The sequence below is a fragment of the Macrosteles quadrilineatus genome, unplaced genomic scaffold (genome assembly GCF_028750875.1).
Source record: "Macrosteles quadrilineatus isolate MER2022 unplaced genomic scaffold, UCM_ALF_1.0 Scaffold_9__3_contigs__length_116548681, whole genome shotgun sequence".
Taxonomy (NCBI): domain Eukaryota; kingdom Metazoa; phylum Arthropoda; class Insecta; order Hemiptera; family Cicadellidae; genus Macrosteles; species Macrosteles quadrilineatus.
The window spans coordinates 9,821,981-9,849,949 of NW_026542602.1; the positions used below are offsets into that span (position 1 = coordinate 9,821,981).

The 27,969-nt window shown below is 31.8% G+C and overlaps 1 protein-coding gene across 1 annotated transcript; it reads right to left on the reverse strand.

Annotated features, from left to right (window-relative positions):
- Nucleotides 1-1,395: 1,395 nt before the first annotated feature.
- LOC129002363 (uncharacterized) lies at nt 1,396-27,969 on the reverse strand. Its single transcript, XM_054430107.1, has 3 exons — nt 27,930-27,969; nt 26,502-26,750; nt 1,396-1,616 (listed from the first exon to the last, which is right to left on the reverse strand). The coding sequence occupies exons 1-3, from the start codon at nt 27,961-27,963 to the stop codon at nt 1,396-1,398; spliced, it is 504 nt and encodes a 167-aa protein (XP_054286082.1). The 5' UTR covers nt 27,964-27,969.

Genomic DNA, 27,969 nt, shown 5'->3' on the forward strand with positions numbered 1-27,969 from the left:
GCTAGCATCTTGTAGAGTTAAAACATAAACATGCATTTACTGCATTCTCGATTATAAATACTGAATGCATGCCCAGTGAAAATGTATCCCAGTGCTTCCTTCATGTTTCATTCACTTCTACTATATTTTCATTAGTAAGTTAATATTATATGTAATGATTTTTAGATATGTGATTTTTGTCAGAAAATACTGTGGTACCATCGTGTGCGAGTTGAATATTTGGCATATGGTTAATAACTAAACATTTGTTATTTTCAAATTCCGTAAAATATAAATAACTGTAGTTTAAACATGTATGTATACTTTTGCGTAGATGAATTGTTATGTTTACCTGTTGTTTTTAATGTATATAATTAATTGTGTGCATCCGTGGAAATCATATATTTAATGCATGCATTATGTGGCATTTCTTGATTGATTTTTTTACTGTAGGCCTATCATTACTGTTCGTTTTGCACATTTGTCATTAGCAGTATTTAGTTGTTACATTCTAAGCCTTGTCCACCACTCTGTAGACAGTATTACGTTGGGAACTAAATAAATAAACCATGAAACTTACAAACCGACATTTTGTGGTAATCCTTAAATGTAAAATACTATGAAATAAGTTATATGATACAACAAAGTCTAGATCTCATATCTACCTGGATAGTGTCTCGTTTGCCTTGATCTTTGACAAGAAAGGAACAACAATAAACAGGAGAGAATACCTTAAATATAAAACAATGACGTTTTCTCACAATGTGTTTTGTAATACTTTGTTATATGTAATATGCTATATTATGTTACATGAAAATAATGTAGATTAAGGAATCACAACATCGACGTACAAGAGCATTTTCTTCCAGGTTCTTTTAGCTAACAGCTACTCTGTTCGGGAACACTACCCTTAATTGTTTCCAGGTGTTGTTGTAAAACACGGTTATTCAGTTAAGGCGGAGTGTCTGCCGTTGTAGGGAATTATCGCCTCAATCTCCGAGATTTTACGGTTAATTCATTTGTACAGCCTAAGAGCTTGATTGTCCTCATTTTATTCAACTACATAACGTTTTTGTATTTATAAATGAGTTAGTAAGATTTGTATGTGTGTAGAAGGTTGATTTTTACTAGTTACAAAACATGTACCAGCCAAATGTTTAACTTGTTTCTTCATGAAAAATGTTTAAAGACTTAAAACGATATATTTTCTTGTTCAGAAAGAAATATATATTTTTGTTAGGCCTATGAAAAAAAATAGTTTTTAATTTTTTTTTTTGCCAAAATTTTATATTAAGGTGTGACAAACCCCCTGAAATAACATGATCTCTTTAATTTTTTTCAACAACATTTATGATAATCCTGGTATGGATACTGTAAAGGAGGGTAGCCTGGGCAAGCTAGGTTGATGACCTGTGGTCAGGCCTTGCTTGCTGTGAAGCGTGCTGGAGGTGTTTTGTAAACACTGAGGGCTTTGCACTCAGTAGCTGTCAGATCAATAAATAGGCCACCTGAGGTAGGGAAAGGGGTCAGTTGCCCGGGGCAAGGTGCCCAGGAGAGTTGGGTGAGTACTGGTTTCTCTATCTTGGGGTTAGGCCCTGTAGTCGGGAGTTTGTACGGGAAGTTTTGATTTAAGGGGACTGTAAGTTAGTTGGGGTTTTGTGTTTTGTTTTGAAGGAATTCTTTTGGGGATTAATACTTTGATTTGATTAGATTACAAGGGAATAGTTTCACTTCGTTTTTGGGGATTATAAATCTAAGATTCAAGCTACCTCCAGAGCGGTTCTTACCAGGCATTGGTTAGTAGGCTATACTTAAGAGTAACTGTCACTGTATTAAAGCTTGATTACTTTAGACAAATCAAAATCCTATTTGATGAACACAATCTGATTCTCTTATTGAACAGCTACCCAGCTCATAGCATAAAGTAGAATAAGTTTAAAGATTCGGGTTTGCTATAAAGCTACGCTCCCATGTGCGTATGCAGAATAACCTATGAAAAGCGAGGGGGTTTTCTGCATATCACAATACGAATTTGATATGATTTGGCTTAGCATAAAATTGATACATGATACCGTCAGTTTTTTTTTATGGAAAGTTGTTCTCAACAATTTAAGATGGTTATCATCAAAGGGAGGATTAGTAGATGCAGCTCTACCTTGAGGAAGATTTGTAATAAATATAGTAAATAATAATTATTTTAATATTTCCCACAATTTAAACATAATAAGTTACATAAACGACGCCATGTGCTATGAGTACTTTCAGTTGTTATTTAAGACGATTTTAATATCAGCTAGATATCCTCGTTCCTAATATCCCACTTATTTCCAAATAACTGACAATTATTGTAAAACCCCAACTTGATATTGCAAGATATTAACAGAGATTCTCCGTATACTAATGTTCATATAAAGCTGTAACGGTAGGGGATATTAGAGGCATGGTAACGATTTCCTGGCTGGTGTTGGGGATATTACACTGTCATTGTTCGATAGCCAATACGGGGATTTCTCCTAATGTCGCCTACTAGGTCCGAACCAATCTTCCTTCACAAAAACCAATAGCTCAATAATGTAAAACTATATCAATTTCTCCGTTAATAAGTCGTTTGGATATACCATAAAAATGGTTTAATCTTTTTAGCACTTGTAATAATTTATTAGCAGGGTGAGTCGTTGGAAATGGAAATCAATTAGGAAAAGCGTTTTATTCGTAATTATGGTTTAAAATGTAATTTCTTATTTGTATTGACTGAAATGTAAATCATACGTCTTTACACAAAATGTAAAACTCTGAATAGTGTTAATATAGTTGATAGTTTTAAAAATAAAGATTATTTCTCATCTTGTAATTAAGTGTATCCTGCAGTTAGACAGAGTGTTTCTACTCTCCTCAATACTATGGTTAGTTTTATGCCATAGCAATTTCTAAATGGATTATGTTTTAATAAAATTCAGACATCGCACTGCCTTCTTACGTCTTTACCTTTGTAGTCAGTGTTATTTCTCATTTACTTGATTACACATCTAGTTGTAGTGTTTTCAAGATGTATAAATTTGATATATTATGTATCATTTGATGCATGTATATCCTCAATACCCTCAAAGTTAATGTTTATCCCAGTAACATCTGGGACTACACTGTGTAGATACATCACTGTTGTATGGGTCAGAGGGCTGATCAGAATATGAGTAAAGCTACAATATTTTGACGTATTGAATATGAAATTCAACTTTAAAAAAATATCATAACAGTCCAAGCTAATACATCATGATACGCTTTTTCCTCTTAATAGTCTGGGAAATTTAAACCGCATGATAAACTTTTCCGACTATTCTTATTATTAATAGCAGTTATTTCTCCATGCAATTCACAAGTGTAAAAGTACAACAATATGTAATTTGTCAAGGAATCATAATATAAAATAACTATCATCAACAAGAACATTTGCAGTTTTATGTGACAACCAAAGCATTATTAAGGTACTTTATTCGTTGGTTTATTTAGACCACACAACAGTCTATGCACAACACTGTATATGTTGTTAATTGTTATGCGAACCCTTGGCCACTAGAGTCCCTACGGACTGACCTTTGTTGTTCACCCTGTGGAGGGTATATTTCACCAAGATAACTTCTGACTTATGCCTGCTTTGTGAAGAGGAAGTGTAATAATAACAATACATGTTCAGCGATGGCTAATTTGTTATCATGGATATCATGTTTTATTTTAAATTGTATTAAGTTTAAATGAAATAAAAAGGCTTATTAAAATATATTTCTTTGTCTTTGAATCTTTTAATATTAAAGAGTAAGATACGATCATTTTTAATATGGTAGACATCAGCAAGTTGATATCTGGTTAAAGGGCCCTTTCCCTTTAATTTCATATTAATGAGTGCTATCTAAAAAAATATTGTAAGGATACTAGAAGCATCGACTAATGAGGAAAATAGGACATGAGTAGGTGAGGTGCCATTTTTCGAAAAGTTTATCCAGAAGCCAAATCCACCAGTTTTTATCCAAAAGCCTAAGTACTCTGCCGAAAAAGGTTTATTAGATATGCTGGATAGTTTTAGACAGGATGTATGTGTTCTTTTGTATCATGTTCATATGTTAAAATGCATTAATAAACTGTTTGTGCATTAGATAAATATGTATAAACAAGACAAGCTCCATTGTTTGTAAGGTTAGGTACATTATTCCACAAGAAACACAGATTATTTAAACTAACTCAACGCTAAGTCATGTTTTTTAAACTAAGCGTAAACATACTTACAGTTAATATTTTTAAAGGAAACCAAACGGAAACCCTTATCAGAAGAAGCCCATATATAGGTGTCAAAATAAGAATTTTACTGAGAAAACAAAGTTAATTTAACTTGATACTTTCAGTGGCTTTGAATTTAACATAATTTCATGATGAATAATCGTTAATTTTAAATAGCTATAAATACGTTAAATTATTGCGGGGTACAATTAACGATTAATTTATACTGTTAGAAGTTAAGGTACCATCCAATAACATTATATTTGTAAAAGGAACACAGCTTTTATTATGTTTTCTGTAATAAACAGCTTCTTTAATCATATATTTTGTGAATCAATTTCAAAATAGCAAATTAAAGATCAAGCGCTCACAGCTGAACGTTATTGCTCACCCACAGGCGTCTGAAAGCTGATAAGTATGTTTTGAAAATCCTTTGACTAATATTAACACCCTTACATTTAAGATAATATATAAATACTATTGACAAATCTCATTATTTAACTCATGTCTTCTAGGAGCACAGAAATTTTACAAAAATATATTTACATTGAAGGTTGGTCTATGTCTTAAACGGTATAGGTTTTATTCTATTTGTTATATTACAGTTTCTCAAAGAAATTTTTTTTTTATGTTTACATAAAAATGGTTCATAAAATACGGCAGAATGCTGACAATTACTAGGATAAAGTTTGTGTTCAGCTCTTCAACTACGATATACAAACCTTAAGTTAAATCCTTTAATCCTCCAAAGCTACAGAAAGACAAAAATGCAGTAGAGTAAGATATTTGCACCGCAGCCAAATCTAATACAGCTTAGGTCTTGTCAGATCGCCAAACAAATCTTACGGGTGCTAAAAACTAGAATAAGTACTCGAATTAAATTAAATATTTTTGTTTTAAAAGGGATTCAGACAGAATATTCTGACAAAATATATGCCTTTAATTAATGTTTCTGTCTGCTCGTTCATATTCTGTTAGGTTATATATGCTTGGGTTTTTAATGTTATATTACAATACCGGTAATGGTAATATTTATACTACCATCAACATTGTAAAATGTAAATATATCAAAACTAATATTGTATGAAATCGTGTTTATATTTCCTTTTGTACAGGTCATAATGTTAAGGTAATGTAAGTCATTTTATAATCAGCTATTTAATTGTGTTATTGTGTTAATATCTTGACGTTGGTAAGTTGAGTACTAATTTAATAATATGGTCTTTGGTAAGATATAGTTGATAAACAATCCATCAACTATTGTATAATGAGAATAGTTCACCATTAAACCTGAAAACTCAAATCTAGTGTAATGAAAATGGTAAAAAAATATTATCGATGGACAATGTTTTAATTAAATAAAACGTAGTGCTGTGAAAGAAGGTATATAAGATTTAACCAGTTTTCTAATAACATTATATGTATTATAAAAAAAATAATAACAGCTTATTAGCGTGGTTATTCTTTACACAAAAATAAAATATTATTTCATCTTGGTTCAGATTTTTACTCTGACTTCCTAAATAATGTTCAAAATCTGTTATCTTGAGTGAAACTTGTTCATCTTGACTGAGAAACTATCGTCATCCAGCCATAGATAGGCAGGCATGGTTACTGATTCACCTATCATAATCAAGATGAAGGAAGTTTTATTAGTAGCGTAATAAGACAAGCTTTTAAGACTATTGCATTTAAGTATAGTTTAAGTACGAGACACCAACTTGACATAACGAAAGTTAACAACGTTCAAAGCAGCTGTAGAGTAAAACGAAATTGGTGTCGTAACGAACCGATTGAATTACGACTTTAATCTCCTTCGCCATTCTTAGCAGTTTTACATGCATTTTCTAAAGAACAATTTCCTGTTTGTAACTGTTGTAAAGGTAAGACATTTGTTTGGTCAATTTGATCTTAATTAATACACAATACCTTTCTATGAAATACAAGATTAACAAGATGAATAAACTTTAACAATAACATAATTACTGCATTATATAATTCGTCGCCGTGAGAATATGCTACGTTGAACGGGCTATGCTGTGAAAATGATTGACTCATCTTCATAAATAATCTAGGCTTACAATTCTAGAAAATTTAAAACATCCTCCGTAATTTGAATGCAATGATCCGAAACCAATACTCATTGAAAAGAAAAAAATAACAAATTAGGAAAACTAAATACACATTTATTAGCCTACTAAAGTATCTAACAAGAATCACTTAAAATAGTTTGCAAAGTAAACCTGTTACAAATCTTAACAAAATGCACATTCCTTCAATAGCAATGATTCTTACCATATGTTTTGTTCAATGTGATACCTGAATTTACCGAGATATGTTGGCAATCAGATGATATCTCTTGCAGTTTATTCTATCTAAAGTATAGAATTCTTCCAAAACATTACACTGGCCGAAGCCTCTTTGATATACCAGTCGAATGAAAGGCCTTACAGAGTGATCAAGGGCTTGAGTAATAATAGACCAGCTTCTTTACAAAAGGCCATTTGTAGATTAGGTAACATCTAGGTCAGATAATTAAAGTATTCTTAAAAATAAACTAAGCAATATGGTGAAATCAGTTAGTTTACACATGTTGTTAGATCATTTGAGGATTTATCCTAGAATTAATAAATAAACACCAGTATCTTAAGGATAGGGAGTAAATATATATTTGTACATTTCAACGGCGATTTAACTTTACAACAAGCATTAGTAATAGAATTGGTAAGTAACGCTTTAACAGAATAGCTTTGCAAGTTTGAATCATAAATACCAATTTGCTAAACACAACACTTTCATTGGCTTTCAATTACTAGATTGGAAAACTTTGAATCTAGACAAGCAAAGTCATTAGTTTATTGCACGATTAACACTGGTTATGGTGATGTTAGGTTTATAAACAAACTTTGACTCTCCTTTGCTTTTCTAGATTTTTATCAATTAATTACTTTAGATTACAAAATTCAAAATTTGAATAGTTTTAAGTGACCTTTGAAGTATATTTCAGAAAACAAATCGTGACAAATAGATAGAAAGTTTGGGGCGCAGGTGGTTAAAAAGCACGTGGTTCTTCTTGGAAGCCTTTGAACAGACCTCATGAATTCTAACATTAGCTATTCAATGATGCTAGTGTTGAAATTTTTATTTATAAGTTCCAAACTAAACATCCAAAGTAAATCCACTATAAAATACCATTGTCTTAGTAGGAGCGTTATTTCTTACTATCTTTGTTTTTTAAAATTACATTTCCCTTGCGTGTCCTTGTAAAACGTTTTATGTAAAAAAGTGACAACAAATATATTTTATAGAACGACCCTTTAAACTTTTAAGATTGAATTTAATTTTCAATCTTTAAAGCCCACCTTTAGTTATATTTAACCCCCCCCCCCCCCCCCCCGAAGATAACAATGAAGACCCTCAAAATCCCCCGAACACAATGGGTAAATATGTGGTTTTACATATTGAATTCGATTCTATTGCATTGCCCTACTTAAAGAGATTTGCATTCAACTGTTAAAATACACCAGGGCTTACATTACGGGGAGGAACACCAGAACCCGCCAGAATCACACAATAGGTGGCGTCTAATTCTGGCAGTCGTACAATAGAGGCTTTATACATCTCTGAACACGGTCCAAGAATCGTGCATTCATTTATTAAAGCTGTAGGATTTTTTTCTTAAGTGAATGCGTATATTTCAATAATCAAAATATAAAGATTACATATTACAATTCTGAGTTGGGATTACTATTTGTTGTCAGATGATGTACTACTGTAATCAGATATATTAAAATAAATTATTTGTTAAAGCATATTTTACAATAGGTACAATGAATCTATCCAGCCATGAAGTAAATATTATTCCATATTTAAATCCACATTGCTAAGATAATTATCGACGGACCACTGTATCTTCATTATTTCTTGACCAGTCTCGTTTTAAAATCACCCTAAATTACTTTATACTTTTTTTAATCTTTCACATAAAATTATTCATTCTGGCGTCCTGTATTCTGTTGTGAATAAACCAGCCACTACTTTTCCGGATAACATATTCACGACATTGAGGTTACGGGTTTGCCATAACTCTTGTAAACAAACGGTCCCGCCTAAATTTACGATTGGCAAACCGTAATTAAAAGGGCAACAAACTGTTCTGGTTTCCATACCGCAGAATCAAAATGGAGTTTGATGTAGGACTCCTACTGCTGTTTTATCCTGCACTTAAGTTTCTGAACCTAACCAAACAAGAAATATAACAGACCAAAATATTATCACATAAAGCAAATAAATATACAATATATCAAGTAAAAACTATTAGTTAAACCTTAAAACTATATACATAGCTTAGTGAAATACAAACTAAACTCAACATAATTACAATATAATTTAGAATCCTCAATGGTAGATAAGCTGTGTAATCCTTTGCTTAAGAGCTTCTTCGGTCGTTTTCTTGTTGCACAAATAGGTGATATTTTGCTTACTAAGATGTGATTGTACTAGTGGGAATAAGTTACTACGCTTATTTTTTTGCCGTCTTAATAGTAATGAACATACATTTTAAATATTAGGAGTACCTAACAATAGTAATTATGTATCACTAAGAGGATTTTATAAAATTATATACGAAACTTCCAAAATACTTAATTATTTATTTTATTTCCATACTAGGTCAGTTTGAGCATACGGATACGAGGAAATATCTGTAATCGCTAAGACTAGACCTAAATAACTCATTCACCCTACTACATAAATAATGTTTAACTAAAATGCATCTTTACAATCACAGTAAATCTAAGACAGATTGATTTTTTAAAAGCAGTAACAAAAATTAAAAGGTTTCAAGCCAATTACACCCTTATGTTGTAGCCTCTACACATCCTCCATAACCTGACGTAGAATGTGTTTACGGGCGCAGTTCTGGCTTAGGCGTTCACGGCGCTGTAGTAACAGGGAACTGTTATTGTTAACAACAACGCGATAAGATACCTCGACCTGTATAATGAAACAATGAAATGTCCTGTGGAAAATTTTGTGAAGAAAATTGTATTTAAAAAACATTCAATGCCAAAAAGACTTAGGTATGTATCAATCATGTAAATAACTTTACACGGGTGCTACCTATGATAAACTTGAGCATAAAAAAAAATCCTCCATAAAGATATTTCCACGTAAATGAAGTTGTGGAAAAAGTTTGAAATAAATGACTTAAAGATTGATATTAATGAAAAAGTTTCATTAATAAGAGTTGAATATGAACTAAGAATAGTGCATCAAACGTTTAACGTTAAACGTTAAACGTTTTAAGGAGTTTTTACAGGTAAGATACGTGCGAAACGGGTGGATTAACAAAAATGTTAATTAATTAGCGGAACCTACACATAATAAGGTAGTGCTGAACATAGAAGAGAGTATAGCTTTATAAAATAGTATCGGGTACTTTTAAAAGAATGAATCTCTAGTTCATATGTATTTATAAAATAGAAACATGTCCCCAATAATTTATTTATGGTCAACATGCTTCAGCTTGTTGGCGGTTTCATGAATCCAAATAAACTACGAGAGTTTTATAATATAAAAGTTATTTTATCTTTTATCACTTGGCTTTGGTATTGGCCTTATTGGTATTGGCTTTGGTAGTAGAGAATTTAAATCGATTGAGAACAGGGTTTTACTGTAAAACGTGTAATTTAAATGCCATTTCTTGAAATCGTTTGAAAGAAACTTTCTTCTGTTGAAAAGTTGTAGGTTGCATGGTTTCAACACTAAACATTGGGTTCTAAAACGTAAATCGTCAGATTTTACAGAAAAATATGAAAAGTTTAAACTGTTCTTATAGTTTACAGGTATGTTACTATCGTGAAATGCATCTTATATAATTATGAAACTTATTGTATAAGTTAAGGATTTAGAACTTTAACATATAATTGCTTTTCTAGCACCTTGTTTTGACAAAGGTTCCTGTACAGTGTACGTGAACTAGGCACTTATCATTTATTGTTCGTGTTTGCATATGTAAATCCTATAGTATTTTCCTTAAACATGCCTAGCTTTTAGCAAGGATTCAAGTTAGTGCGTGGTATAGGATATTTAATACGATGCATGTATATCATGGATCCCCCCAAAGATTAATGTATGTCCCAGTAACATCTGGGACTACACTGTGTAGATACATCACTGCTGTATGGTTCAGAGGGATGATCAGAATATGAGTAACGTTTCAGTATTCTCGATTTATTATGTATATTCGACTTGAAAACCCCATTTATATCCTAAAATATCCTCGAGTAACAGGGTGGCATGTTAATAAAGAGTACAATATTATGTTTAGGGCCAGGAAATCGGTAAATACTACAAAAATTGTATTTACTTAAATGTAAATTATCAAAATATATATATACATATATATATATATATTGTAATAATTAGTCAAAATAATATAATAATATAACTAAGAGACAAACTCATAAATTAGACTGATAAATAATTTTAATTTGTTGTAACTCATTCTTGAAAATGCTCACAATATTTGATTGTGAGTTATTAGATTTGATTGCAACCTGTAAGCCAATCAAATTGGGAAAACTAAATTCTATACTTACTGTAGTTTAAATATTATGTTTATATTACTCGACCTGTTTCCAAACTATGCCCCTACGTTTAGTAGAGGTATTTTCCACATTTTCCAAGCTTTAACAGTGTTAAGTAACATGTTATTAAATTTTATACAGCAATTGTTGGAATAAATACCATTATTATCTTGAAATAATGTTCACTGAGTTATTCAACCAGAACACACCGCAGTCTACTTACGACACTGTACATACTGATGAATGTTATGCGAACTCTTGGCCACTACCGTCCCTACGGACTGACCTTTGTTGTTCACCAAGAGGGTATATTTCATCAAGATGAATTTTGAATGGGGATACTGCCTAATTACTTTGTCGATGATTAAATGTGATATATTTGATGTTTAGCATAGCAAATTGAACTAACATGAATACCATACTTAATTTTTAAATCTTATAATCCTTGATGTTCTAATCTTAAAGAAAACAAGGCGTATTTAAATATTTTATTTACATAAATGTAAATTATTGAAATATATTTAATGTAAGAGTGACCTATGATTATTTGTCAAAATGATTAAACGTGTCCTATGCTTGTAAGTTCAAATAAGTTTTCAGGGCCAATTTTTTAATTCGGGATTACTAAGTGCCAACTAAAAAATTGTCGAATCACTAAGATAGAGGAATCACTTGATGCAACAGACTAAACGCACATACGTAGATGTTGGGCCATTTCCCAAACTTAATCCAATCTTGTCCAAAAAACCCGTTTATTGAATATGCTCGATGATTCAAGACTGGATGGGTGCATTTTTCTTATACCGTGACCATTGATTCGATAAAATACTTATTTTTGTAGCAAATTGTTTGAATAGCCTGCTACCTTCAATAATACAATGTAGATTCGATAACCAAATGTAGATTATCTACAATAACCAAACGCTCAACCAATAAGTCTGGTAAACCAACCATATTACATGTTAACAAAAAACACGTGACTTTACTCTAACATACAACCTAAATAAGAAGAACCCGTATGTACGTGTCAAAATCAGACCTCTACTGAGAAATACAAAGTTAATTAAACCCCAAGGTCTCTGTGACTTTGCCTTTAACCTGATTAAATAATAGATAAACTGTAATTTCAATAATGCTCAGCTTGTCAACAGCTTGTACAACTGATAAGTTAAACATTTTCCTTTCAACCGTAAATGCACTTACCAATGCCGGTATTAAGGTATAATATAATGAGATGTCGTGTGTTTGTGTGTGTGTGTGTGTGTGTGTGTGTGTGTGTGTGTGTGTATGTCTGCTACTCAATAACGCAAAAACTACTGAACCGACTGGGCTCAAATTGCACACACATGAAGCTACAGTTCCGAGGATACATATAGAACTATTCCCGCTTCGATATTGTCCTAGGGCTCTGCCCAGTGGGCTTTCAAAAATTTGAGGTGAGAGATTTAAAAGTAAATATTGATTGATGGTATCCATGGTAACAAAGAACAAACCTACAAAGTTTAAAAATGTAAACAAGCAGAACTAACTGTCAAATGAGTTTTGATTTCACAGTTCCACACAGCTGGTTCAAAGATATTAAATACTGCACAAATATTAGAACAAAGAGGGTAAGGATTATAAATTTAAAATAATTATGTCACTAGCCCGAATGTAAACATTATTTAACATTACTTAAATGGAGCTGTCAAACCATATGTTAATGTAATTTTATCAGTTACTCCATTTGTTTATGTTTATGATCTATTATAATGAGTCTGTTCTAATATTTGTGAAATGCTGTAATAATATTTTACAGGGAATAATTCGTTGTAAAAGAAATCATTCATGGATATAGGAAATAATTAAGATTGTATAACCATTGCCAGGCCATTATCCTGAGTTTTATGAGGTTTTTTTATTTATTTTTGTGTAAACAGCAATATAATCCCCCTGCCGCAGCAAATTTATAAACTTAGTGAATTTCCATTTACCTGATTATAATATCACTAAAATATGTTAAAAAATTACCCTATTCTTCATATTTATTTATATTTTCCTATTTGTTTCTATTTTTCGGTTTTTAACTGTTGTGATAGCTTTTTTGTTTACAGTGCAAACCATTAAACACGTTCTTTTATTGTACCTTAAAATCTATCATTGGTTTTGTATTGTAGGTAGCCTAAATATGTATTCACAGTATGAGTTAACCAAAACGTACTATTATCGAGTTAAGTAGGCTTAATACAGTTCAATTTTGTTTCTGAATTAAATTGTGGGAGTGAAACCATTTGGCATTTTCAAAGAACCAACATTGTCTCTTTTGCATACTGACCCCGTTGCAAGTCACGGGTATAGCTGCTAGCAAATATGAATAGTAGCGCTGGTTTGCAGTAGCTGTTTAAATAACAAGTGACCGGCGTTACTAATAATTGTGACCAACGGGATTATTGAGTATAACTTATATAAATTAGAGTTAATCACTACTACCACAAAAGTTTTCTATCTACATAAATTACAATTCCGTAATACCCCCACCACAGCAAACCTGCAGCCTAAGCAAATTTCCATTTGTGTGACTTTATTTTATATTAAATCTAATTCAATAACATTAGGTTTAACGATTTCTTAGGTTTGCTGCCTACAGGGAGAGTAAGGAGTGATTTATAGGCAAATATTATTAGCTTAGTATGAAAGAAAGAAATTTGCCAAGTTTGATATAAATTTATATATAAACAAGTAATATTACAACAGTTTACTTATCCTACTTATATTATAAGTAAAAAAATGTTGATGTATGGATGTATGGATGGATTGATGGTGGATGGATGGATGTTTGTGACAGGTACATACTAGAGTAAATACTAAACCGACAAGGTTGAAATTTGGTATGATGATAGCTGACATTCCCGATTAATATATATACATATTCTTACCTCAAAATCTCTTTCAGGCTCCGCCTCAGTGGCTCTGGCTCTGGATTTTCTCATGTTAACCTTATGAGTATTCATATTTAAAGGAATTAAAGAGTTTTGTTAGCTGTTTCAACTGCACAAGTTGGTTCTATGATATTAAATAACATTAAAAGTTATGAGGCATACCAACAGGGTGCAACACTATTATGTTTTTTGCATTTGTTACAACTAGCAACAAAAAGTTGTGGTACACAATGAGAACTTTACTTTTTCCATGGTTTAGGTACAGTGGTAGAACATTAGGGCTATGGTAGATGTGTGCTACACTATAGGATACCGTATAAATTAAAATACCAAATTTCCTTAAACCGTGTCCTCTCCCGTAACTGCAATAAGCATTTTATACTTCAATGCTAACCCCGTACGAAGGAGGGTACTCTGCTAGTTCACTATACGAAATTAATGCAATAATTTTCCTATTTTATTCTTCATACTCTATTTATGTACGTTTATATTCTATGAATGGTTTATTTTTTAGAATTACTTTTCATATAGTCTTTAAATGTTTACTTCCATTTAAAGTTTTACTGCTATCTTGGAAAATCTACTTTTGTCGAATGGACAATTTTGTTAAATGGACGATAGCCAGTTGGTCTTTCGATAAACGGTAGTACCGCTTAAATTGTGTTTCATTGTCTATCAAATGTTTACAAACGTTGTTGTTAGCTCCTTCGCTGTCCCGATTCTTAAAATATCCCTCCGATCACTATGAGTACACAATAAAGAAAAAAATCGACAGCTACAAGGGCTTTCCTCTTCCTATCCATGTCGCTGGCTTGAACACAACTGAATTTCCGCAACGTTATCCCGCAGTCTCAGGAACCACCCCTCCGGATTTTACGTGGTGTAATTTCTGCAAGGAAACCTTAGCACTGCACGCCGACCATAAGCATTATAATAGAAAACCAAATTTAGAAATTTTGTGTAACAAAATTTAATTTAGTTTTGTTACAAAAGGTTAATAATTTACCATCATTCTGATACTATTTTAGTACACATTATTGATGGAATTATCATAAGTGAAGCACTTATCATAAGTGTGATAATTCTGATAATGCCCTGAAAGAGACAGCATTAACGCCAAAACGATCAACACCTACGTGTAGAGATGTGTACAGTATCACCTGATAGAATAAAGGCCAATCAAGTTTAAATTATGGACGCAAATACCTAGATTGTTTCTAGGAACGTAATCTATATCAGTATAGTTCTCCTAGTAAAATGACATTAACTTGATATCACTAGAGTTAACAACGTTGAAAGCAGCTTTGGAGTAACATGAAAATTGTTTTCTCGCGTCGGAACGAACCGATTGAATTACGACTTTAATCTCCTTCGCCATTCTTAGCAGTTTTACATCCAGTTAAGGAACGACCTATATCCTGTTTGTAATGCTTGTAAAGGTAACATATTAGTTTTGATCATTTAAAACTAATACCTACGCGATATGTTTTGCATTTAAAATTTTGTATTTAATGTTCGCGATGCATAGTTTAAAAGTTGTAGTGTGAATACATTACCTATTGTAATTAATAGTTACCAATCGTTGAAAATTGTACATATCTTGGGTGATTACAGCAACCTTATTTATGCATTATTTCATTTTGAAAACTAAAAATACACAATAAAATATAAAAAAGGGCAGACTATTAAAATTATTAGTAAACAGGAAAAATAAAATAATAGTAAAAAAAATGAAATTATTGTGTTTCTAATTTGTGTTTGTTGCTTGTACTTACTTGCATACTTGGATACTATCATACTACTGTTATCTTGTGTGAACGTCTACTGAAATGTCACTATGGGATTTTATTTTTATGTGTTTAAACACCATACAGTTTGTGGGTAGTTTTGTCGTGTTTTGTACAGCTACAGCTGGGTTTGTATCCTAATGTTATATTTTCTTACCTGAGTACGGGGTCAGATACCAGAACGTCATGAAATATTATTTCTTTCTAATCGTAGTGAATACAATGTCCACCACATTCTGTAATATATGGTAAACTAATTGATACCAAACTTCGCATAAGGGGAAACATTGCAAAAATTAAAAAGTGTGTAATGAGGATAAAGAATCGGGGACATACATTCACATCTTTGAGATTAGAATAGATAAAAATGTATTTAAAATCTACAAGTTTATTCAAGGCTAAACTAAAACAATTTAGTCACTTTTGTGGTATCATAGTTTGAGGGTGGACGGTTATAGTATACAAAACAACCACATATCAATAACTAAGAGAGTCTTTCAGGTGGTCTTGCGGTAAATGCGTATGTGTTACTGCATTTTCAATAAGTATTCATTGTACGTAAAATAAATGCTAGTCAATTAAAATTAGTTAGATCCCTCATTAATTTAATCTATGTGGTATAATTGCCATCCATTTTATGTAATTGGCTTGAATAAAATGGAGTCCTAGTTCAGAGTTTGTGATGCATGTACCTCTACGTCTTAGACCTAAATGAAGGCTAACCCTGACTTCGATCTAATTAAACTTCAAGGAAAGAGAATTATGTGGCGTGAAGGGGGAGACATGGACTTGGCAGGTGTGGTTTGGCTTTCAAGTTACAACCGACGATTGGACGAATATAACTGTAATGTTAACCTCTGATCAGAGAAACCGTCAATACAACGGTATTTATAGATTTAGCCTTTTCTTTCTAAGAAATCTAAGCATGGCTACTTTAAACAAATTATTGTAGGATTCTTTCATTTCGTTATCTATTTTCAATATCATTCTGGTTTGATAACCAAGATAATATTCCTCGCAATCTGGGGAACGGGTATAATCTTCCTAAAGGTTACAGAGACCAATGCCTCTTTGATATTACAGCCGCATGAATGGTCTTGCAAAGTGATCAAGAGCCTGTTTAATATTGGATAAGCCCCTTTACTTAAGGTTATTCATAGTTTAGGTTCCATTCATCTATGTCAGATGTAATATTTTTCAAAATATATATTTTTCCAACAAAGAACTTTAAGATTTACTTTTAAACATTCTAGTCTTATGGACCTTAAAATATTTCCAGTAATTATTACTGAATCAGTCTATAACCAATATTAAGTATTTTTAAGGCTATATTATTTCCATAGCGACAATCATAAAATGTGATCGGATACAAATCCTCAACTCTTAATACATTAAGACTAACTTGTATCATTTTTGTTGGTTAAAAACCCAGTTTTGTGTGAAATATTCACAAACAAATTAAAGTTCTTCAAATACATATATATAGACTAGTTGAAGCTAGTTTTCATTTTTAACATTACAAAATTTTGATTTTCCATATTCAACCCCGTCCAAATATAAATTCCTTCCCAGGATTGCAAAGGAAAATCCTCTTATGCTCTGAAACACAATGGTAAAAAAACTCGTTTCATATATTAAATTATTAACTGGTATTACCCTACCGGTATTTAAATAGATTTGAGTTCAACGTTTAAATACACTGTGATTATATGAGACTATGGGGGGAAATCTACTAAACCCCGCCATAATCACACAATAGGTGGCGGCTAATTCTGGCAGTCGTACAATGGAGGCATTATACATCTCTGAACACGGTCTAAGATACCATATGGTCATTTATTTTAAATGTATCATAATTTTTCTCAGTACATGATTTTTTTAGAAATTGTATTCACAAAAAAATTGTTTTTTTGTATATACAAATAAAACTTATATTACCGACTATATTGTTTTAGTAATAACCTAAAAATTGAATACGGATTCAGTAAAAATGTGATCCAAAGATCGTATTTCAGCTTAATTAATCTGTCAGGTACACGAGTTATGCGGCTTGTGGATCTACGTCCTCAGCGGGAGATGCAATAATCATGTGTATAAATTATAAATGGTTGTGTGACTTAACATTAATACGGTTTTCGTAGGGATGTACCGATTAGGGTGTCATATATACTATTTAAAATTAATAAAAAAATATACATTATACATGTATTTTTCCCTCTGAATTTAAGCACTGTCTTCTACAATAACATGTGTAAGTAGAAAATAACCAAATTTATTGTTTTGCGTCTTAAATAATCTGTTACCAAACGAATCCAGGTAGAAGAAAATCTGCATTGACTAGAAACGAATATTTCCTTCCAGATTCTTTTAGCCAACAGCTACTCTGTTCGGGAACACTACCCTTAATTGTTTCCAGGTGTTGTTGTAAAACACGGTTATTCAGTTAATGCGGAGTGTCTGCCGTTGTAGGGAATTATCGCCTCAATCTCCGAGATTTCAGAGTCAATTGTTTTTCTACCGTCCGTTTAGTAATACAAATCGTGTAAAATGGTTTTATGGTTAGAATTTAAACTGCAAAAACTATTAACACTTAAAATCCTCAAAGATTTATATAAATACAATTATAATATGATTAGAAGACTATAGTATTATTATTACAACGACGTGTTATTTATCAGATAAAAAAAATCATTCCAACAGAATAAATAATATTTATAACGTTTAATACATTTTACATAATAAAAAAATTGAATTATTTAAAGTATACAAAATTATTGTAAAATCATCCACATCGCTAAATTAATTAAAAACTTCCATTTTATGAATAGTTAACATTCGTAAATACATTCGTAAATACATTCGATACGATTATATTCCTTTATTATTTTTAATTAAAACTTAATATAACTAATTTACCCTCCCTAAAATAAATTTATATTTAGCTACACATGTCATGTACATATTAATTTGCGATATCCAGAAGGAAAATCAAAAGGTTCATGACCATTTGTAATTTAATGTATCCTCTACACATTCCGTAACCTGGTGTAGAATGTGTTTACGGTGAGCAGTTTTGGCTTAGGCGTTCACACCACTGTCGTAACAGAAAACTGTTATTGTTAACAACAATGCGATAAGATACCTCCATCTGTATAATGAAACCGCAAGCTTCTTTTAAAAAATATATCCGAAGACTTTTAGCTATATGTACCCAATCGAATAGGACGATTATTCGTTTTCTAAAACGCAATGTTAAAAGATACTATGATTTATGTATATTTAAATTTTTTCTACCTTTTCATTTTATTTTGAGACTATAAATTTTAAGGTCTTCTTCAAAAGAGGTTTTTTCAAAGAAATTGCCATAACACCAAGCCAATAACTGCGAGTGCTCTTAAGGGAGTAATTAAACAAAAGTAAATTTCTACAAAAAACACAAGAATGTTAGCCACTGACATAACCATTGCAGGTTGTTTTTTTTGGGGTGGCAATATTGACATTGTTTTCTAAGATTCGAAAAATATCTACGGTGGTTTATCAGCCTAGAAAAAAATTCAGGTTGGATCTTAATGCCTGGGTTTGTGCGTTCTATCTCGCTTTGCATGGAGTACAGTTAAGTTGTGAAAATAACCATACACAAATGAATGGGTTTGTTACAAAGAAGTTCAATCAACGAATCACAGTTTTAACACTAACAGTTCGTACGATTAAGTTTTGAATAAGATTTCCACAGTTACTACAGCACATATTTGAAGCTGTGTTAGTTTAATTGTGCTCAATTGTTTGTCATTTCCATTAATAACATTTTTGAAACTTGTTTGTTACTAACTAAGAGAAATACCCTAGGAACATTCAGTATACTGATTTAAAGGAAGGCCAATGAAATGCCATTACAATTTATAAAAAAAGGTTGTAAAATCAAGTATTTGACGGTAAAACAGTAGACTGACATATTTTGGTTCATAAAATACTGAATCAAAAATAAATTTGCCGTTACAAATATGCGTACGCTGCAGAGACCCTAAGGTCCAATGTAAATACAGTACATTTAACTGCAAATCCAAACCAAAAAGTAAAAATGTCATAAAGATTAAAAAATTTTGTTATCAAAAGCAATATAAATATCAGTTGTTAATATTGTTCATTGCTGGGTTACAATTTACAGCACAGCTGACTTTTAAGGTTGGCCTTGTGGTGTTTTGTGAACACATGCAACGAATGGCAGATAAATTCTGACTTTTCCTCCATATGTTTTACATGAGAAATTACCTTGACAGATAAATTCTGACTTTTCCTCCATATGTTTTGCATGAGAAATTACCTTGACAGATAAATTCTGACTTTTCCTCCATATGTTTTGCATGAGATATTACCTTGACAGATAAATTCTGACTTTTCTTCCATATGTTTTGCATGAGAAATTACCTTGACAGATAAATTCTGACTTTTCCTCCATATGTTTTGCATGAGAAATTAGCTTGACAGATAAATTCTGACTTTTCCTCCATATGTGTTGCATGAGAAATTACCTTGACAGATAAATTCTGACTTTTCCTCCATATGTTTTGCATGACAAATTACCTTCGTAGGTATTTAAATGCCAATAGCAAGGCAACAAAGTTCTGTTTCTTATATTTTTCAATTATTTTTTTCACATACGTGGACTTAACTTAATTCATTGCATTGCAGTTTTATTACTTTACAGTAGTTGACGTGTAAACTTCATTTGTATATACTTTTGGGGGAAATTTATACTTATTATTAAACCAATAAATTAAGCTTCTAGTACAAAACAAAAGTTAATGTACTTAATGATAATGAAGTTACATTAATGTCAGTTATGATAAGAAGTTAATGTAGGTACTAATCCATACGATTAGTCGATTACACAAGCTTTTAAACAAGTTTTGAATTCATTAAACAACGCTTTTCGGTAAACACTAAATTAAATCCATCAAAGCTTATTTTAATTCCTAGGTATGCAATACTAATTAAAAAAATGTCAATGCTATTAATGCAGTTTACAACGGAAATTGCAGCCATTTTCATTCTTCAATAGAATACCATCTTTAAGTAGAAATGGATTTATTCAATAATATGTGCTTTTGCCTTGTGCTTTGATATCATAAATTTAGGCCTATATGCTTTAGCTATGGTTGGTAAATGGGTTACTTAGCACGTTAAATTTGAGATAAATTACACTCGTACAAAACAACAACTGCTAAACGTATTCCCCATGACAAAATATATGATATTCTATTTGAATATGTCAGCTTGGTACGAAGCCAAACATTGAAAATGCTTTCGGAGCCAACGTTCTGCCAGGAATGTAGATTACGATAGAAACCCCATTGTACTGCTGCAAGAGAGTATTGTTCATAGTAAAAATCTTTACATTGTATATTTTGTAATGGTTAGTCAACCCGAAATATTTACAATATTGTGATCAAGGAACTTATATTTTTAGCGAATTTCCCATATAGGGAATAAGCTATTACCGTAGTACTCATGGTAAGACCTGGACCCGGGACCGATTTATTTTTTCGTTTTGAGGTCCCTAGAGGCCAAAAACACCATCCGTTCAAATTCATATGTATATATATATATATATACATTTATATATATATATATATTTATATATGTGTCCGTTAGCACGATAACTCGAGCAAAAATGATCCGATTTTGATGAAATTTGGTACAAACGTGTAAACCTATATTTAGTTGAACGAGTTCGCGAACCAGCATGATCGGACTATGGGGACGGGGGTTTATGGGGGGTTTTATGGGGTAAAAATAGGTTTTTCCTATTTTTGACCCTAAAAACACATAATTTTACAATTTCTTTTCAAACTATTTTGTAGAGCGTAAAAAACAAATAATTTAGTATATTGAAGCGTTATTGTGCGCCTAATGGCTACGGAGAAAATTCCAAAAAACTGTAAATTTAAAATCCCTATGTTATTCATATGGAGAATAAGTAAACTGTTGTAGTTTGCTTGTTTATGAACATATTTTGATCGAATTTGGAAAATACATTCATTTCTTACTAAACTATTAATATTAAAAAAAACACCTTTTTACCCTCCCTGTTGCAGCAAACCTATATACTCGTTAAACTAATTCTATTTAAATAGGGAATAAATATGATATTTTTAAGGGGGCATTTTAGTGTAAATCCTATCAGGCTAATAGAAATTCGCTTAGTCTGCAGGTTTGCTGCAGCGGGGGGTATTTTTATTTAAACCATTTGGGCATTCGGTACGTATAAAAACATTAAACATTGTTAAACTTGAAGTAAACAATCTAAAAGCAAATTTATTAAATTTATATCTATTGGGAGAAGACCGATTAATATTTCACTTATTGTGAAATGAATCGGGGACAAAACTGTGTAAAAGGGTTTGGCTAAGTATTTTTTATCAATTGCTTAGTAACAATTACCAGAGATTTCTAACAAATATCTCTATTGTATTTGGGTCACATTTTACTTGAGTACGGCCTGATTACTATTGTGAACAGAATTTGGAAACTACTGCAAAATATTATACTGTACATAGAAATAAACAGACAATACTGACTTAGCAAATATATGCCATACGTAGTTTAGTGTTTAATCCACAAACGTTCCACTAAGACCAGAATAAAATATAGCATATGTAAAGTAGTTGCACCAAAGCCAACACGAATACAGCTTAGGTTTTGTCAGGTAGCCAAATAAACATAGTGTTTGCCAAAAACTGGGGCTTTTAAACTAATTAAATACTGTGGTTTTATGGGAATTTCAGATGATTTATTGAAAGAGATTAATCTTGAATTAGTGTGTGGTATTTATTCACACAATAATACTAAATATACTATTATTATTTGTATTGGTTTTGTCACTGTTATTTTATACCATTTAACTATTTAAGCATACATAAACTACGAAAAACGCTTTTAACGTAAACAACCTATATATTTCAATGAATTTTGAAAGGCTTTTTCATTCTTCTTGATCAAACCTTTATTCACACTGTTCAGTTTGTTAAAATCTTAGGCATTCACTTAGACGAATTTTTAGATTTCCAATCTCATGTTGCTTACGTGATCAAACATGTATATAAGCACAGGCATTTTGGTGCTACGAACATTGGCTACAACAGTCTCGTTGGAAGTTCTTCTTTCTGTTAACTACGGCTTAATATTTCCATATCTAGTTTATGCTCTGCCTGTTTGGGGTTATGAAAACAAGTGTACCTCCTTTCTTTTTAAAATGCAAAAAAGGCTATTCGTGTTATATTTTCACTTTTCAGAAGACGATCTTGTAAGGAATCATTCAGGTCAGCTGCAATTTTGACTCTTCCCTCACTATACATCCTAGAGACCCTTTCATTTGTAAAACATCAGTCAGTATTTAACAACAATACTAACTCTAGTACATATTCCTTACGCATCATTAGTTTCATTCAATTCATCCCTTGGGATCAACAAAAAACGTCATAGTAAAGGATCATAAATTTTTAGCAAACTAACCTAGACCTGAAGTATGTTAAACTGTCCTATGTTTTCTTAATTAATTGATTTGCGATATATTTTTTTTTATTTTATAATTATTTTATATTATTTATCCAATGATAAAAACACATTTACCATTGCATTCTACCACCCATCGTGTACTTCAATGACACAAGGTTGAGACGAAATCTGTATAGAAAATGCTATACGTATATAAAATGCTAATAGTGTAGGATTCGTAAAAATGTTTATCTAAATAATTTTAAACTAGTTTCACTCAAAACAAACGTAATAATAACTTATTACTGAAGTAAAAGCAGCAATAGGTATTATTTTCAAAATCTTCGTAGTTAAGTAATTATGTTCAACTTTAACATAGCATGCATTATCTTGACATAACTTAAATAACAGCGTTTAAAGCAGCTTTGGAGTAACATGAAACTGGTTTCTAGCGTGGGAACGAACCTATTGAATTACGATCATGCTTAGCGGTTTTATATAAAAATTTACAGTATTCAAAAAAATTGACTGTTAAAATTATTCCTTTACTTAAAAACTATTTTAACAATTTTGATGTATTTAAAAACCCAATAAATATTTCTACATAAAATTGAAGTCTTATTATGTAGCCAATTCCAGATAAATAGTAACTAATGGTAATGTAAAGTAAAATAGTTACTCAGTAGTCAGCACATCTACAGTGTTCTAGAGTCACAGGGTTCTACAGAAATGCAACTAAAAATTAAAACTACAGCAAGACACATTAAATTAAGTCATAAGTTGATATCCGTGTTTTATTTAATTCGTTGCTGATCAGCTAATATCATAGACTAACCAACACGTATAGTTTTATCCGTGCTAATATGCACTGTCGCATAAACCCTATGGGGTTAAGTAAAAAAGACTTCACGTGGTTTTTCGCTTCCTAAGGTCTAGGGTTTTTTGTTTGCTAAAGATATTGTTTAATTTCTGGTAATTCGACTAAATTTGAAACATTTCTTAGCATTTAACCAATGATTTTTCATCTTACTGCATCAAAAACTGTCTTTTTTTGGACATACAATGATGGTCTAAAGTAATTACCAATTTCAATTACTGGAAACAGTAGCTTTCTTGTTAGTAGCGTGTTGGTGGCCTATTATACAGGGTGAATTTTAAATGAGTTCCCCCCCCTACTTTTTTCTACATTTCTTAAGATATCATCTCCGGACCACGTCAGATCATTGTTGAGTAGTAGGTACTTCATTTTGACTGGGTATACATTTTTGGCCGCCATCTTGGATCCGCCATATTAGATACAAAGTTTTTTTTTCAAATGTAAAGGTAGGGTTGTGACCCATTATTTCAAACTAGAATTTTACGCTGATTACAATGCCGCAATTAGTTTTTAAAAATCTTGATCCGTTCTAAAGTTATGAGGACTTTTTATAACTTTATTTTTAGCGCATTTTAACATTGTGCATTTACAAACTAAGACCATAATCTCAAAATAGTGCTAGATAAAGATAAGTATACACCGTCATTCATTGCCGACATATTTTCACTTGGTTATGACGGATGTAGTTTTTTCAGCCGCCATCTTGGATCCGCCATTTTGAAATGTGATAAATTAATTTAAATATGAAGGTGGTGTTGTGACCCATCATTTTGAGCTACCTTTTTGTGCTGAACTCAATGCCGCAATCCGTTTTTCATTTGCATCTTTGGTTTTTGAAATATTGAAATTTTAAATAAGACTATTTTAATATTTCATCAAGATAGCTTGATAACCAAAAACGGATTGCAGCATTGAGTCCAGTATAAAAAAGTAGTTCAAAATGATGGGTCACAACACCACCTTCATATTTAAATTAATTGATCACATTTCAAAATGGCGGATCCAAGATGGCGGCTGAAAAAACTACATCCGTCATAACCAAGTGAAAATATGTCGGCAATGAATGGTGGTGTATACTTATCTTTATCTAGTACTATTTTGAGATTATGGTCTTAGTTTGTAAATGCACAATGTTAAAATGCGCTAAAAATAAAGTTATAAAAAGTCCTCATAACTTTAGAACGGATCAAGATTAAAAAAAAATAATTGCGGCATTGTAATCAGCGTAAAATTCTGGTTTGAAATAATGGGTCACAACTCTACCTTTACATTTGAAAAAAAAACGTTGTATCCAATATGGCGGATCCAAGATGGCGGCCAAAAATGTATAACCAGTCAAAATGAAGTACTTACTACTCAACAATGATCTGACGTGGTCCGGAGATGATATCTTAAGAAATGCAGAAAAAGTAGGGGGGGGGACTCATTTAAAATTCACCCAAGTCCGTTAGACCAAGTTAAATGAACCCATAAAAGAACTGGACGAGGTTTACGAGAGGCAAGGGTACTCATCTAGAATATGACCTTGAATAAAACTTATTCAATATTACAACATCTACATTTTATCAATTTTATTATTGAATTTACTGAAAGCTTGCTACCACTGCATGGAAATGAGCATATCGCTACACCTGCAGTACTCAAAATAACTTATTTTTATCCGGTGATAAAAAAATCTATTCCATTGTTGAAATAATGTATACAATATGTCAGATATCGGTTTGAGACCTACTACATGTTATATTTTTTCAGTACAAATATTTTGCCCATGTGACTACTATAGGCCTACTGTTGAGTTTCTTTACCTAAGACAGTTTTTTTTTGGTACTTCAGTATTAAACGGAGGCCACATTTTGTCAGCGCGCTGCGGCGGTTATGTTAGGTTGGGTTATCGTAAATATTATGTGTGTAGGACTTTCCTCGCTTCGTTATGAATCGAACGATACTTTCTATTATGATAACCCAACCTAACATAACCGCCGCAGCGCGCTGACAAAATGTGGCCTCCGTTTAATACTGAAGTACCTTTTTTTTTTTTACTAGCCGTTTCAGTTCAGTTCTTAGAATTGAAGATATTCAATTAACAACATTGTTGTTTTTTAACAACACGAGTAACTGACCAATGAGGTTCAAGGCTTTAGAGAAAAGAAGCAAAATTGTAATGTTTCGAACGTCAAATAATCAGCTGTTAAGACCAATTTAATTGATTAAACAATGGGCGAGTGGTTGGTACAGTTTCGTCGCATCACAAGTATTGGAAATGAGAGTTTATAAACGACAACATAAACTCTCTTAAAAGTGATTTTTAGTAGTTAAAGAACTGTCGCAACTCGTGTATTTAGCCTTATACGGACTATCTTTATGTGATCGTTGCGTAAACTTAAGCAAAATTTTTACAATTACTGTCTTTCAATCACATCACAGTTAGGCATTTTATGGTGACAGACCCTTAAGTTTCTAATAACGGAAAGAAGGTGTAAAACTATATGCTTGAGCACATCAATGACCCCATCTTTATTAGTTCAGTATTTCAATAATCATGTTCCGTAAATGATCAATTGGCCTCACATCACCAGTTTCTAATAACCCATGTCAGTCCATGTGTGTTTCTCTTGATCAACTTGGACGCAGAAGTACTCTTCTTCAGCATAAAAATCCTTGAACTTCTCGCACTTAGAGCCTTGTTCGCAGAGCCTCACTGAGCTAAAACCATAGGAACATTTCACGCACGGGTAAGGTGGATATCCGCGATACTTATGATTATGCGGATTGACCATCGTAGTGAGAACAGGACACTCTACGGTGGGTGGATCACTGGAGGAAACATCGATGAAAACTGAAAACCGATAAATCCATTAGATATTTAGGAAATTTTCTGTTGTGAAATATTTATTGACGTAACTTAAATCGCAATTGATGGGGTTTTCGCAGATCTTTTTTGAGCCGTACAGTTAGGAAAACCACATGCAAGCCATATTTATTCATTTCCGACATGTCTGTTTTAACGGATAGCTCTCCATATTATACAAAGGAATATTAAGTTATGTTAAACTGTTATACTGATGAACACTCTAAAACCTAAAATATGTTATATATATTTCGAAAAACTTTTCAGGGATGATTATCTGCCTTCTAATAATATATCTATTACTCAATATTTTATTTCCTCACAACTATAAATTCGGAGGCTGTTTAGATTTTGTGCAAATAGCTTTTAATTGGTGAGGAAATTGACCAAAGTGACAGGAGAGTTGATGAAAGACAGCAAACAATTTATTACTAAACTTACGGGATAGCGGAATTCTGCCCCCGGAAATTTACCAATATCATGCACCAGGAAAAAATCAAGCACCCTTTTAGTTTTACTAAAAATGTATAAGTATAAACTTGAATTAAATATTCTGTTTTGTTGATAGGTTTAAGTGATATTTAGCTATGTGTGTTATGCTATGTAACATTATGTACATTAAATACATTAATATATATTGTTTAACAACACCTAGTAAATTACGGGATCGCGGAATTCTACTCCAGGAAATTTACCAATATCATGCACCAGGGCAAAATCAAGCACCCTTTTAGTTTTACTAAAAATGTATTAGTATGAACGTAAATTAAATATTCTGTTTTGTTGATAGGTTTACGTGATATTTAGCTATGTTCGTTATGCTATGTAATACATTATGTACATTATATACATTAATATATATTGTTTAACAACACCTAGTAAATTACGGGATAGCGGAATTCTACCCCCGGAAATTTACCAATATGCACCAGGGCAAAATCAAGCACCCTTTTAGTTTTACTAAAAATGTATAAGTATTAACGTGAATCAAATATTCTTTTTTGTTGTTAGGTTTAAGTGATATTTAGCTTTGTTTGTTATGCTATGTAATACATTATGTACATTAAACACATTAATATATATTGTTTAACAACACCTAGTAAAATATATGCTTTTATCCAAGATACCTCCATTTACCCGAAACGTAAGATCAATCAGACTACTTACTCAGTAACACTAGAAACGCTACACAATGTCTCATGTTGAA